This window comes from Herpailurus yagouaroundi, unplaced genomic scaffold, assembly GCF_014898765.1.
Source record: "Herpailurus yagouaroundi ecotype Mexico unplaced genomic scaffold, PumYag 187, whole genome shotgun sequence".
NCBI classification, from domain to species: Eukaryota; Metazoa; Chordata; class Mammalia; order Carnivora; family Felidae; genus Herpailurus; species Herpailurus yagouaroundi.
In genome coordinates this window covers 20,809,520-20,824,743 of record NW_024412418.1, presented here as the reverse complement: position 1 = coordinate 20,824,743, position 15,224 = coordinate 20,809,520, and the positions used below count along the sequence as shown (strand labels likewise).

The window sequence follows — 15,224 nt, the reverse complement described above, 5'->3', positions numbered from 1 at the left end:
TTACACTTTCTTTGCACATCACTGTGTAGTGTGAATGAAAATATGCAATCCTGTTAAATACATACATTAGTTTAAAGAGCTAAACAGCAGGATATAGGGGTGAAATATGACCTATTTAAACAAGCACGGATTAAAAAAAGGCAGAATCAAGTATTTAATTTTGGCAATATATTTTATAGTAAATAATCCCAATGCTTACCCTCTATCTTATGTATGCTGCAGAAAGTTTGAATTTTAGAAATATCTGATGCTAAGTTCCTCAGGAAGATTTGCTTCTTTTGCTGAGCAACGGACACATCAGGATTGAGCCAATGTTCTCCACATGAAACATATACCTAGCAAAGAAATGAGTCTCTAATCCCATGTACCACTCTTCACAGCAGGATTATTTGTAATCGCCCAAATCAGCCCAAAGTACAAACACAATGTCCTATAATCGGCAAATGGTTAAGCAAACTGTGACACCATTAACAAATACTCAGTGATAAAAAGGCAAAACTATTGATAAACCTAACAACTTTGAAAGATCTCAAGGGTTTTATACTAAGGAAAAAAAAAGTACTTCTCCATACTATCTTTGCAACTTCCTGTAACTCTGTAATTTTTCAAAATAAAGTTATATAAATAATTTGTTAAAGGAAGGAAGGAAAGAAGAAAGAAAGGAAAGGAGGGACACAGGGAGGGAGGGAGAGATCAGGGGTTTGTAAACTAGGGCTGAGGCCCAAATCTGGCCTGCTGTCTGTTTTTGTAAATAGAGTTTTATTAGAACACAGTTAGGCCCATTCGTGTACATGCTGTGACTGCTTTTGTGCATACGGTGCAAGAGGTGATGTTTCGATAGAGACCATATGGTTTGTAAATATTTATAAACTAACCTTTTACAGAAAAACTTTGACAATGACTGACTGGTATGGATGAAACTGTCATATGTTAATGTGGTTATTTATAGATGCTCAGATTACAGATCATACCTGTTCTTCATGTTGCTTCTATGTCTGTCTTAAATGAATTCATATTTCTTTGAAGTAAGAAAAAACAGGGTGATATATGCAGAACATTCAGTTAAGAAGAAAAATGACACTCAGTGCTGCCACTTCCATGGTCCCACACTGGTGATTATACACATTCTCTGCATGACGACCCAGGGACAACTTTCTCGAAGACTTCTTTTTGAACAACAGCCTTCCTTTTCTCCTCTGTACACACTTGATCATGTAACTGTTGACGTTTCCATCTCTATGTTGGCTGCTCGGTGACAGGTTTGTTTCTAGCAAATATACAGGATCTTATAACGGTCACTCCCAACTTCATCCTACCTCCCTTCACCTCAGGGCCTCAGAGACTTTTCCTTCCCTTCCCTTTACCTTTTTGTATCATGTGGTCTAATGCAATCCACCTAATTCTTTCTGCAATAACACAATGAATAAACACAGCAGCAAAGGAGAGGAAAACCAACAAACTAAAACCTTGGAAGTGAGAGAAGTGGAATTCAAAAGAGATCTATCTACCAGACTCCAAGGACACGGACTTTCCCCTCTGTCATGCTGCTTCTGATATTGGTCACTGGTACTTCAGTTTAAGACTCCCTCAAGGGGTGGCGGAGGGGGAGGGGGTGACACTTGGGTGGCTCAGTCGGTTAAGTGGCTCAAGTCATGAGCTCTAGTTTCATTTCGTGAGTTGGAGCCTGGCATTGGGCTTCCTGCTGTCAGTGCAGAGCCTGCTTTGGATCCTCTGTCCCCAACTCTCTCAGCCCCTCCCTTCCCCCCACTCCGTCTGTCTCAAAAATAAATAAACATAAAAAAAAAAAAAAGATTCTCTCAAGAGGTCTTTGCATTCAGAGCCTGAGTTAACTTCTGATAATATGGTGTGAGCTTGGTTCTCTGCTCAAAGAATTTCAGGCATCAGTCAGGCAGGTTTTCTTTTCGAACTGATACCTCAACTCCCATCCCATAACAGTGGGCTGCTAAAGTCCTTCTTCTTAGCCTTCTCCAGCCACCCAAATAGGGCATGTGAAACACTAGATACAATTTTTTCCTGAAAAAGTGAAATTATCACTTAGTAAGAAATCACTAAACAACTACATTTGGAAGGCCTCAAAAAGAGGAGAGGATCTCCTTCAGAGTAGAAGACAGAAATTACAAGTGGTTAATAATCTGGTCTTCTCCCCGCCTCCACCTTCATTTATAAAATGGGTGGTGAGGGCATCCACCCCACAGGGCTGTGATGGGCATTAAATGAGCTCATTTTCAGAAAGCCCTGAGGATAATGCCTAATGGTAAGCTCTCAACAGCTAGTGATCAGTGTTACTTTGTGAGGGTTGCTGGGTGAGGACAATTCTGAGAGGAAAATAAGGGGGGAAGTGGTAAATGTCTGAAGTTTTACATTTTGAAACATTTGTCTTTTAGTTGTATGTGTAGAGTAACATTTCCAGTTTCACATTCATGTCCTTACCAATTCGTCCCTTCGGAGGTCTTTTAGGGCAAAGATTTCCTTTCCCTTTTCATTGAACAATCTCCGAGCTGCAGAGGGTAAATTTAAAATTTCGGTGCACCTGTAGTAAGAGACACAAAAATTCATCTTGTATACAGAAGGCTTCCGGCAAAGAAGAGAGAAAATACGAGAAATCAAGTCTTTAACAACTACTCGTGCTGCAGACATGTGAGACAGTCAAGAGGTAGGCCCTGCAGCCCATCAGGCTCTTGGAGTCTCATTCTCCTTATACAAGCTGGGGGACTCAGGCAAATTATTTAACCTCTCTAAGCCTACATTTCTTATCTTCCAGGGTTTTAGTGAAGATTAAGGGTTGATTTTGAGAAGTGCTTAGCACACTGCTGGGCACGATCAACAAATAAGCAGGCATATTATTCCTGATTCTCCATTCTTCAATATGCCCCTATACTTTCTATCTGTGTCTTTGTTTCTCTCATGCTCTTCCTTCTACCTAAAACACTTTCCTTGCTTTCTCTACTGAAGTTATATTCTTTCCCCAGAGTCATATCCATCACCAAGCAGTTCCTCATCTCCCTCCATTAGAAGTGATCTCTATAGCCCTTTAACGCCCTTTCAAATAGGGACTTTTAGCCCGGTTAAACATTAAAACAGTGATTTCCACCTCCTAGGCCCCAAACAAGCATTTGACCTGCCCTATGGCTGTCAAAATGAATGCATGTTTTCCCGTTTCCTGAGGAGCTCCCTATCTAGTCAGGGGAGAGACAGGTCAGCAACTGAAGTATAATACAAAGGGCTGGGTGCTGTCACAGGCACCTGGCCAGGGTGTTGTGAGAACCCAGGAAAAACAACACAATGAATTCCTCCAGGGAACCTGTATCTAAGGAAGTGACCTTTGGGTTGGTCTTTGACAGGTGAATAGGAGTTTGTCAAGAAGGGTTAGGACTTTGAGAAGTTTCGTATGGCTGGACTTGAGTGTATAGGGAGGAGCAGGAGCCAGATGAAGCCAGAAAAGAAGACAGGAACACACGGAAAGCACTTAAGATACCAGACTAATTAATTTGTACTCTATCCCACGAACAGCAGGAAGTCATTCAGATAAGAGAAAAGAAGTGTGGTGTTATCAGATCTGCTTTTTAGAAAGTTAACTGTCAGAAAGGTGGAAGATGGACTGAAGGCACGAGAGGCTGGAAATTACCCAGCCAGTTCAGGATAGCTGCAAGGAGGCGGAATTGTGGGAAGAGGAGGGAGAGTTTAAGGAATATGATGCGGCTCTTGAGAAAACTGTTGAGGTGATCCTGCCTTTGCGACAATTAAGTATAAAAGATTCTTGCTACATATATTTTATATTAGAATGCACTATCTATAGTAAGTGAATTAGAAGTGACTTTGTGCTCATCAGGAAGGCTGAGCTGTATGAAGAATATTTCTCAATTTTATATCCTCAGATGGGATAAAGCAATTGAGCAGATAATTAGGCACTCCATTTCTCTGAGAGGTCTTGGAAGGAAATACACCTCGTGTCACAGCTCCGGAAGCTGATGGACCGGCTTGGCCACATTTCTCATCCACAGGAGTTGCTGGGGAGGGAGTGGGAGAGAACTGTAGGAAGATTGAGCCCCCAGCCACAAGATGTGTCTGATTCTTTCTTTGCTGCCCAAAGACTCGACCCGATTTCTTCTACTTTCCCTAAATGGATATCTTTGTGGGTCCAGGCAGTTATAGCATAACCTAAGAAGAGTTACCATTATCGTATCTGATCCCACTCACATTTTCCTGGAGAACATTTGGACTATGGTAATGTCCTGTTTTAGGACAATGAGTGGGAGAATAGAAGGGATGGGTGGTTGGTAAATCTCCCTTCCTTTTTTGAAACCCTGGTTTTAATAGTGCTGAATTTAATTGGCCCATGTAGGTGGGTAAGAGAGGACTGGGATAAGCTGTTTCCTCTGTATTTAATTCCTCTAAGTCACATGCCAGCCTACATAAATGGAGAGGGAAGAAAAGAATTGGCTGTTAAGTGCCTAATAAGGAGTGTGGACTCTGGAGTCACATTGCCTGGGTTCAAATCCCAGCCCTCCTATAGTGGCTATGTTAACTTCAAAGAAGTCACTTAATTTCTCTGAGCCTCATTTGCCCCATCAGTAAAAGACAGATATGGCAGTACTCATCTCACAGTGATGTTTTACAGATTAAATGTGTGGATATCGGTAAAGCACCTGGCACATAAAATGTCAGCAACACATTATTCAAATGGATCAAGCACTGCAAGCATTTCATGTCTACTCTCACCTAATTCTTACACCATTTCTGAGAGGCCCATTTCACTGATGAGGAAACTGAGCCTGAAGGTGAACTGCCTTGCCCAAGGTTGCATAGCTAGCAAGGAGGAGAGCTGAAATTCTGACCTACATCTGAGTCGTTCACAACATTGTACGGCCTCCTGAGAGGCCATCATCATAGAATAATGACACACTAGATCCAAAGAATGGGGAGACTGAGGCTGGATGCTCGCAAGTGGCCCAGGGTTTCTCTGTCATGTGGAGGCAAAGGTCCTAGAACCAAGGTCCTCTGACTTACACACCAGGAGTTAGGACTGGCAACCACATGGCCTATTCAGATTTACAGGGAGTCCAGAAAAGCAGAGTCTTATCTCTGTGCTTTCTCAGGACTGAGTCGAGAGAGGAGCAGTAAGTGGAGCTGGCTCCATGAGGGCTGTATTTCACTGCAACACAGGATGCCCTGGGAGAGGAGGGCAGGGGTGGGAGGGAGCAACTGTGTCTCCAGGGTCTGCAGATGGCTACAGATCTGCAACAGTGGAGACTTCCTCCAATAGCTCGCCTGGACGCCCATCCCAGGAGCCCCACCACACCCTTCCAGTTATTTCAAAACAGTAACAAAACCCACAGAAGCTATGGATACATGCTTTCTTCTTTTCTTTATCTTCTTGCTTCTTATCTCCATATTTTTGTATCTTTCTCTTTTTCTCTCCTCTCCATGTGGCCTTCCCGGAAGAGCTGCCCCTCCCAGGTTCTTTCCCCTTCCTGGTCATGTATAAAATGATCCCTTGATCATTTCCACTTCTGCACAATTAAATGCTGCCCCGTGTGGTTTTTTTTGACTGTTTCACTAAGCAAACTGTCTTCCCAACAAGTTAGGAGTTTTCTGAGAGCAAAGGAATTTCTTTCCCTTCCCTTTTTTTAATTTCCACCAGAATATCTAATGGCGGTTGATGTACATGACGTGAACATAACAGATACTGAAAGGAATCAAATTCTTTAATGCTTTCCTTTTAGCTCTTCAACCAATCCTGTCTAACAAGGAGGAAAATGGGACTCCGAGAAGGGGAGTGCTTTGCTGAAGTTTTCCAGTTAGTTACTGGCAAACCTGGGGTTAAAATCAATCCCCTTGACTCTCAACCCAGTAGTCTTTTCAGTACTCCATGTTACCTGCAACTTTAAGTATCAACAAAAACAATCTATGTTTAGTAGATTTAGTAGATTGTCATACTACCAGATCTGCCTTTGAGATGGAAGGACTTAGAGATGGAAGAACCACCACCAACAAGAAGCGATCATCAAAACTATCTGTAGTGAATTATTAAAGAAAAAAAACAGCATAATCTTCCTTGCATTCTCTAAGACCTCCCCCTCATATTCAACAAGACATATTTTGGGGGCGCCTGGTTGGCTCAGTCAGTTAAGCGTCCAACTCTTGATTTTGGCTCAGGTTGTGATCTCACAGTTCGTGAGTTTAGCCCCACACTCGGCACTGTCAGTGAAGAACCTGCTTGGGATTCTCTCTCTCCCTCTCTCTCTGCCTATCCCCGGTGCACACATGTGCTCTCTCTCTCTCTCAAAATAAATAAATAAACTAAAAAAAAAGACATATTTTTAAAAATGTGTATACCTGGTGTTCTGCCTTTAAACAGTTATCGAATTCTATGGAGTAACTCTTGTTTTGGTAGGAAAGCATTCATCAAAAGAAAAGTTACAATGCATTTCACAAATATGATATGGATTGATGACAATTACAAACTGTTTTAAAGTAGATAACGACTAACCTCAATTCAAACAAATAGAAACCAAAGAAAAGTGCTGTACAATTGTGATTTTTTTTTTTTAAGTGGGACTAATTTATATTTACAGAATTGGTAGTTGAGAAGCTAGGGGAAGGAAATTGCCAGACCTTGAAATTTGGAGCAAAAATTTATTAACTAACACTAGTATCATAAACTCACATAGTTTATATATCTCACAGATTAAAGACTCCAGAATCATTATGTTAACAAGAGCTTTCTTATACAGATAACATATGTATTTTGTGTTATGTGTTCTACGTAACTATTTAGGCATTGGAATGGAAAATACGTTTGCATTTAGGATAGTAAGTATTTACCTTTCCAAAAGTTGGTGAAATTCAGTCTGGATTATTTCTGTTACAGGATATTTAGTATTGTAGTTTTTCACATTCTTTTTCCTTTCAGTGTCAACATTTCTGAAACAAATGATCCAAGATTTGACTGATATGTCAGTATACATTGTCAATTACATTTCATCTTTAAATATGTGAAAAGATCATTAGGTTTTAATTTATCATAATTTGTCCTAAAATCATATGCCTTCTTAAAAAATGGGATTTCAAAAACTATTGCAATTAAAGGGCCACCTGGGTGGCTCAGTCAGTAAGCATCCAACTTTTGATCTTGGCTCAGGTCATAATGTCACAGTTGGTGAGATTGAGCCCTGCATCAAGCTAGGCACTGTCAGTGAGGAGCTTGCTTGGGATTCTCTCTCTCCCTCTCTCTCTCTCTGTCCCTCCCCCACCTCACACTTGCTCTTTCTCTCTCTCAGAATTAATAAACTTAAAAAAATCTATTGCAATTAAGTATTAAGCTTCATAAAAATTTATACTATGAGCAATTTATGTAAGAAAATGAATTTTCAGTATTTTAATCCTCTTCTAATAATGCTGAACATTCTGAGATGTGAATTTATCAATTTTAAATAAAATGTACAGAGTATATTCATTTGACTATGATGTTTTATTTCTATATTGTTCATACTTATATATTTATTCATATGTTATTTATGTTATCAATCCAAACCTAAAAATTTTTAAACTGGAAAGCGAATAATAATGATCATAGAAAAAAAATGCTTAATTGTTAATATATAACTATTCAAATTTTTAAGTTAGAAAACTATCTGGTATAGTTTTAGAATCTCTATATAATATTAAATGAAAGAAATATGGTCAAATATGGTTATTCATTCATTCACAAAAAATGGTAATCAAATATAATTAATAATAAATAAAAAGATAGATGACTGAATGAATAAATGAATGAATTCAATAAGCACTAACTTAGGGCCTATTGTGGGCCTTGTATCATGTGGTGAATAAAATGGCTTAATATTTGATTGACAAGAACACACTGTCCCATGACCCGACCATAGCAGAAAGCACATATATGGATGAAGAACACATTGTCCCTGTTCTCTGTCTCATGGGTAGAAACATAAGCAGATAGCCACAACACAGAGTGGTAGGAGCTATGTTGGGGAGAAGCCCACGGTGATCAAAGCAATGGAGAATGTAGAGAAACAAGCTACAACTAATTAAGGTGTGGGAAGGGAAGTGTCAAGTTAGGGTCAACATCTAGAAATGAAATCCAAACTCATTCCCAGAAGACCTTTATAATTTTAAAGCAGATGGAAGGTGTTAGGGAGTGGCAGGGATTTAAGAGTGGGAATTGGGGGGATTCCAAAGCTATCTACACATTCAATGGAATCCCAATCAAAATTGCACCAGCATTCTTCTCGAAACTAGAACAAGCAATCCTAAAATTCATATGGAACCACAAAAGGCCCCGAATAGCCAAAGGAATTTTGAAGAAGAAGACCAAAGCAGGAGGCATCACAATCCCAGACTTTAGCCTCTACTACAAAGCTGTCATCATCAAGACAGCATGGTATTGGCACAAAAGCAGACACATAGACCAATGGAATAGAATAGAAACCCCAGAACTAGACCCACAAACGTATGGCCAACTCATCTTTGACAAAGCAGGAAAGAACATCCAATGGAAAAAAGACAGTCTCTTTAACAAATGGTGCTGGGAGAACTGGACAGCAACATGCAGAAGGTTGAAACTAGACCACATTCTGACACCATTCACAAAAATAAACTCAAAATGGATCAAGGACCTGAATGTGAGACAGGAAACCATCAAAACCCTAGAGGAGAAAGCAGGAAAAGACCTCTCTGACCTCAGCCGTAGCAATCTCTTCCTCGACACATCCCCAAAGGCAAGGGAATTAAAAGCAAAAGTGAATTACTGGGACCTTATGAAGATAAAAAGCTTCTGCACAGCAAAGGAAACAACCAACAAAACTAAAAGGCAACCAACGGAAAGGGAAAAGATATTTGCAAATGACATATCAGACAAAGGGCTAGTATCCAAAATCTACAAAGAGCTCACCAAACTCCACACCCGAAAAGCAAATAACCCAGTGAAGAAATGGGCAGAAAACATGAATAGACACTTCTCTAAAGAAGACATCCGGATGGCCAACAGGCACATGAAAAGATGTTCAGCGTCGCTCCTCATCAGGGAAATACAAATCAAAACCACACTCAGGTATCACCTCACGCCAGTCAGAGTGGCCAAAATGAACAAATCAGGAGACTATAGATGCTGGAGAGGATGTGGAGAAACGGGAACCCTCTTGCACTGTTGGTGGGAATGCAAATTGGTGCAGCCGCTCTGGAAAGCAGTGTGGAGGTTCCTCAGAAAATTAAAAATAGACCTACCCTATGACCCAGCAATAGCACTGCTAGGAATTTATCCAAGGGACACAGGAGTACTGATGCATAGGGGCACTTGTACCCCAATGTTCATAGCAGCACTCTCAACAATAGCCAAATTATGGAAAGAGCCTAAATGTCCATCCACTGATGAATGGATAAAGAAATTGTGGTTTATATACACTATGGAATACTACGTGGCAATGAGAAAAAATGAAATATGGCCTTTTGTAGCAACGTGGATGGAACTGGAGAGTGTGATGCTAAGTGAAATAAGCCATACAGAGAAAGACAGATACCATATGGTTTCACTCTTATGTGGATCCTGAGAAATTTAACAGGAACCCATGGGGGAGGGGAAGGAAAAAAAAAAAAAAGAGGTTAGAGTGGAAGAGAGCCAAAGCATAAGAGACTGTTGAGAACTGAGAGCAAACTGAGGGTTGATGGGGGGTGGGAGGGAGGAGAGGGTGGGTGATGGGTATTGAGGAGGGCACCTTTTGGGATGAGCACTGGGTGTTGTATGGAAACCAATTTGACAATAAATTTCATATATAAATAAAAAAAAATAATAAAAAAAAATAAGAGTGGCAATTGGAGAGAGTGTTGATAACAGACAGAGCTAGAAAAATAATACACAGGAACAAATCATAAAGACCCTTAAACACTGTATGAAGGTGCTTGAATGAGTCCAGGGATCATAACTTACTAACAATGTACTCATTAAAATTATCTAAAAATATAAAGTTTATAGGGGTGCCTGGGTGGCTCAGTCGGTTGAGCGACTGACTTTGGCTCAGGTCACGATCTTGCAGTTTGTGAGTTCGAGCCCCGCGTCGGGCTCTGTGCTGACAGCTTGGAGCCTGGAGCCTGCTTGGGATTCTGTGTCTCCTTCTCTCTCTGCCCCTCCCCCCCTTGTGCTCCGTCTCTCTCTGTCTACCAAAAATACATAAAATATAAAAAAAATTAAAAATATAAAGTTTGTTACATAGCTTCACACTGAGCCTTTCTTCTTACAATTCCTTAAAAAAACACTATAAAATTTTCCTTGTTTAACTTACTATTCTGAGAGATGAAATTCACCTTGAAATCATAATGGTTTTAATTTATATGAGTTTGACAGCCACTATTCAAGATGAATTGACAAGATCTTGTTACTCATCAAGAATAATGATGGACTCAGTAATAAACAAATGATATTTGACCTTCCTTTGGCTTTGTAAATGAAGGAACTAGCAACAACAAATTCCTCTCAAAACTGTCTAAAATGATTTATTAAGTAACTAAAGGACAGCACGCTACTAGGATAGGATTTGGTTAAAAGGAATCTGTATTCACCATGCTAGCTTGATTTTGTGTGTAGACACTAAACAGCCCAACTATCTTTCCTTTCAAGTGAATGCAAGTAATGAACCCCTATATGTCACTAGCATTTATTTCTTCTGAAAGAAAAAATATTTAGCTTGGATATATTAAAAGTAGCACAGCAGGACTTCTACTTTGCACAACTCTGGGTTGCCATTTATATAGAATACAATGTGAAAAGTGCCCTCTGGAGCTGGGCAATGCATCTGCCCCTTAAGGTTAGCCCAAACTCTTTCCATTTGAACCTTTTGTTAACCAGTACTTACATACAGCTCTGAGGGCAAACAAGGCTATTGAGGATCCTGTAGAAAACTTTCTGAGTCGACCAAGAAAAATTAATGTGTGTTTAGCAGAGTGTTAGTGTCAAGTGTATGCCAGTGTATTTTAATTATTTGGGAATAATTAACTTATGCAGTGAACAGAGTGAATACTTGATTAATTAGGGCACGCTGTTCCATGAATATAACAGAGGGCTTCATATACTTTCACTGGAATAGTCCACATTAACAAATCTCTCAAATTATGTTTGGATTACCTGATTGAACTACGCATTTTAAAACATTAATGTGAAAAGATAAAATCTGTATATAGTTTTGAGCCACACTGAAGGATATAGTGTAGAAAGATAAATGCAGGAAGGGACAAAAATTATTTGTTAACTTTGGATGTTTAAAAAAAGTCATATACTACTTTAAGGGCATTACCCTCACATTTTACATCTAGCTGAATGAGCTAATTATGAAGTGTATGCGTCAAAGATTTCAATTTCAGGCTTGACTTTACTTTGAAGATTAATTTTTTACTTTATCATCTTTACAGGCAGTTCAGTGGACAGCCGAACTGAATGTTACTCATTGTTCAGCGGTGTATGAAGTATATTTAATCAATGTGAAGGAAGTAATATTAAATGATTATCAGCAGCCTCAAATATTCTAAACATCTCAAAAGAAAGGTCAAGAGGTAAAATCACTGCTAATAATATGAGAAACAATGTATTTAACTCATTCTTTACATCGCAGCTTTGCACTGGTCTGAGATTTCTTTTGTCATAAAACATAATGAAAACACAGCAGGTGATTTTTCTGCAATGTTGTAGAAATATTTGCTGTATGAGATTTTATTCCAATCTTTTAACGTAAGCTAAATTGCAGATCAATGTTTTTCTAGGATGATAAGCTTTTAAAATGGTATTCTAAGGCAGAGATATAAATTAGATGAAGCTATATTTTGAGAACTATATTTGTATGTTAAATATGCCAGAAATCTTAATGTAAATAATAATGTACAATAATAATTTAAAAAGGAATTACACAATTCTGTTTAAGAAGCCATTTATGAACTCAGTTATTTTGAGATATATTAATAAAACAAAAGTGCTAATTCAAAATGGACATTGATTCTACAACTTTTTTTGATCAGAATTACTCATTTCTGATTCTTTTCTCCTGTGCTTAGCCTAAATCAGTAGGGTTAAATTCCCAACAAATTTTAACTAATTCTTAGTCTCTATTTTCATCTCCAAATATCAACATGAGAACCCTTTTTAAAAATAAACATGGGGCGCCTGTATGGCTCAGTTGGTTGAGCATCTGACTTCAGCTCAAGTCATGATCTCACAGTTCATGAGTTCAAGCCCCTCATGGGCTCTTTGTTGTCCAGCGCAGGGCCAGCCTCAGATCCTCTGTTCCCTTCTCTCTCTGCCCCTCCTCCACTCATTCTCTCTCTCTTTCTCTCTCTCTCACACACACAAATAAATATTTTTTAAAACTGCTTTAAAAATTAATGTCTGTAAAAGTTAAATCTTTATTTATAAATGTATACGAAATAATAAAAAGATACGACCCAGATTGCTTTTTATAAATAAACAAACAAGCAAACACAGAATTCTCCCAGAAAAGCATACACAATGAAGACAAAAATTTGTAGAAATTAGAAACAAGAAGTATGAATAAGTTGTTCTTACAGAATTTTCAGTCCAGGTGAGACATCTGGACTGATTAGAACAATGGCTCTGTTTTTATTCTTGTCTCCATTCCGCAAAACTCTCAGCCTCACAGGGACAGGTGGCCCTGGGGTCTTACAGATGGATTTCTTCATGGGAGGACTGTTTGGAATCAGCAATCCTTCTATTGGCCAATCAAACTCCTTCAGAAAAAAATGACAAAGAATGTGATAATAAGTAAGAAGAGTCATTTCTAGATATAAAAAAAATTTAGGGGCGCCTGGGTGGCGCAGTCGGTTAGGCGTCCGACTTCAGCCAGGTCACGATCTCGTGGTCCGTGAGTTCGAGCCCCGCGTCGGGCTCTGGGCTGATGGCTCAGAGCCTGGAACCTGTTTCCGATTTTGTGTCTCCCTCTCTCTCTGCCCCTCCCCCGTTCATGCTCTGTCTCTCTCTGTTCCAAAAATAAATAAAAAACGTTGAAAAAATTAAAAAAAAAATTTAAACACACAACTTATACCTTTAATTTTTTTGTTCATTCATCAGAAAATGCATTGGCCACCTAAGATGTTTCAGACAATTCCAAGCGATGTTTTACTTAATTAAAGAGGAAACATTTTAAGATGAGCAGTTTAAAAATGTGCGTACAACCTGTGTTGTGTCACAGCATAGAGGACTTAGTTCTTCTCGGAGAAACATCATTCTAAAAAGATAAAACTGAATTAACTGGATGCTTTTTGCTTCTGTGTGAAGTATCTTTAATCGATGTGAAGAATGTGCGAAGAGTGGTTTTACAATAGTCTGAGATAGTATCCTCTTAAGCTAGATCTATTTGGCAAAAAGAACATATTTGAGGAGCTCTCCAAAAACCAGAATGAAAGCACAAAAGAACTTAGACAAATTTCAGATGTTTCAGTTGCCAAACTCACTTACTTTGTATCGTTCATTTATTTATTTATTTATTTATTCATGCATTTTCTAAATATTGATTGATGGTTTACTATATTCCATGCACAGTAGGAGGCACTGGAAATAAAACTGCACAAGACAGAATACTCTTCCTCAAGGAATTTCCAGCATGGCCTCAAAAACTTACCTAGAAATAAACTGGCAATTACAATAGTGTGTGTACAACCGCAACAGAGAACTGGGTGTGATGGGACCGCACAGGAGGAGAACCTACCTTAAAAATGCAGTGTAGCAGATCTGAAGCTTCAGTTGGAGTTAGTGCAGTAAAGGATGGGTAAAAAGACAGGGCATAGTGTAGGTAAGAGACTTAAGGATTAACAGAACATGCTATTTGGGTGGTAAAAAGAGGCAAGGATTGCTCCCAGGTTTGTAGTTTGAGCAACTGGGTGGATGGTATGGCTAGTCACAAAAATAAACTTTTGTGGAAGAAGAGTAAATAAGGGGACAGATGATCAGAGATGATGTTGTTAGGCAAGGTCTAAATTCTTTCATTTTTTTCCCTATCTGCATAAATAATTGTCCTGGCAGCAATTAATCCCCCATTAATCTGCAATGACCATCCTGTAAAATACCTCAATTCCATTTAAGTGTGCATCTGTTTCTATGTGTTCTATTCTCTTCAATTGTTGATTTCCCTATCCTTATACAGGACTCTACTGCCTTGATTACAACAGCTTTATATTTGATAAGTTTTGATACTTGACAGGGCAACTACCCTCACCTTGTTATTATTCTTTGGAAATTGGCTTCTATTGGCCCTTTAATATTTCATATGTATTTATGAATCAGCTTGCTTAGTTTTCTAAAAGTCTGTGTGGGATATTAATGCTCTGCATAACTTCCTATCAATCCCATCTTGGTAAGTTTTTTTTGTGAATGTCCATTGAGTCATATAAAAATCTTTTTATCTGCATTTGTTGAGATGTGTTTGTATGATTATTTATCCTTTCATCGGCTCTGTGTTAATTACATTAATTAATTTAAAATTTTTTTCTTTAATATTTAATTTTTGAGAGAGAAAGAGAGCATGAGTGGGGGAAGGGAAGAGAGAGACACAGAGCAGGCCCCACGCTCACATGCTGTCAGCACAGAGCCTGACACAGGGCTTGAACTCACAAACTGGGAGATCATGACCTGAACTGAAGTCAGAGGCTTAACTGACTGAGCCACCCAGCCATCCCTAATTTTTTTTGAAATTTTAAACTAATATTGCATTCATGGATCGATCTAAATTGGTCACAGTGTCTTATCTTTTTTACAGATTGCTAAATTCAATTTGCTAGTATTTACGTTAGGATTTTTGCATGTATGTTCATAAATGAAATTAATGTGTAGTTTTCTTATACTAACTTTGTCGAGTTTTGGTATTAAGTTTATCCCAACCTCATGAAATGAGTTAGACAGTGTTGCTTCTTTTTTATCTGCCAATAAATCTATTTGGTATTGGTGTTCTCTTGGTGGGGAGATTTTAACTATTGATTCTATTTCTTCCACAATTATTGGATTATTCAGGCTTTTTGTTTCTTCTTGACTCCATTCTAAGTTACTTCTGTGCAGGACGTTGACCATTCTGTTTATCTAAGTTATAATATTTATTAGCATAAAGTTACTTATGCTATCCTCTTATTATCTCCTTAATCTCTCAGTATCTGTATTTACATCTTTCCTTTATTTCTAATATTATGTACCTTTACTA

General features: G+C 38.6%; 1 protein-coding gene across 2 annotated transcripts in view; it reads right to left on the bottom strand.

Annotated features, from left to right (window-relative positions):
- Positions 1-15,224, bottom strand: part of DCDC1 (doublecortin domain containing 1) — a 497,179-nt gene that overhangs the window by 65,406 nt on the left and 416,549 nt on the right. For both annotated transcript variants that reach the window (XM_040495539.1, XM_040495540.1), the window contains 4 exons: positions 12,584-12,765; positions 6,847-6,945; positions 2,452-2,551; positions 200-335 (listed from right to left, as the gene is read on the bottom strand). In XM_040495539.1, the coding sequence (XP_040351473.1) occupies positions 200-335; positions 2,452-2,551; positions 6,847-6,945; positions 12,584-12,765 (517 nt within the window). The remainder of the gene's footprint in view (positions 1-199; positions 336-2,451; positions 2,552-6,846; positions 6,946-12,583; positions 12,766-15,224) is intronic.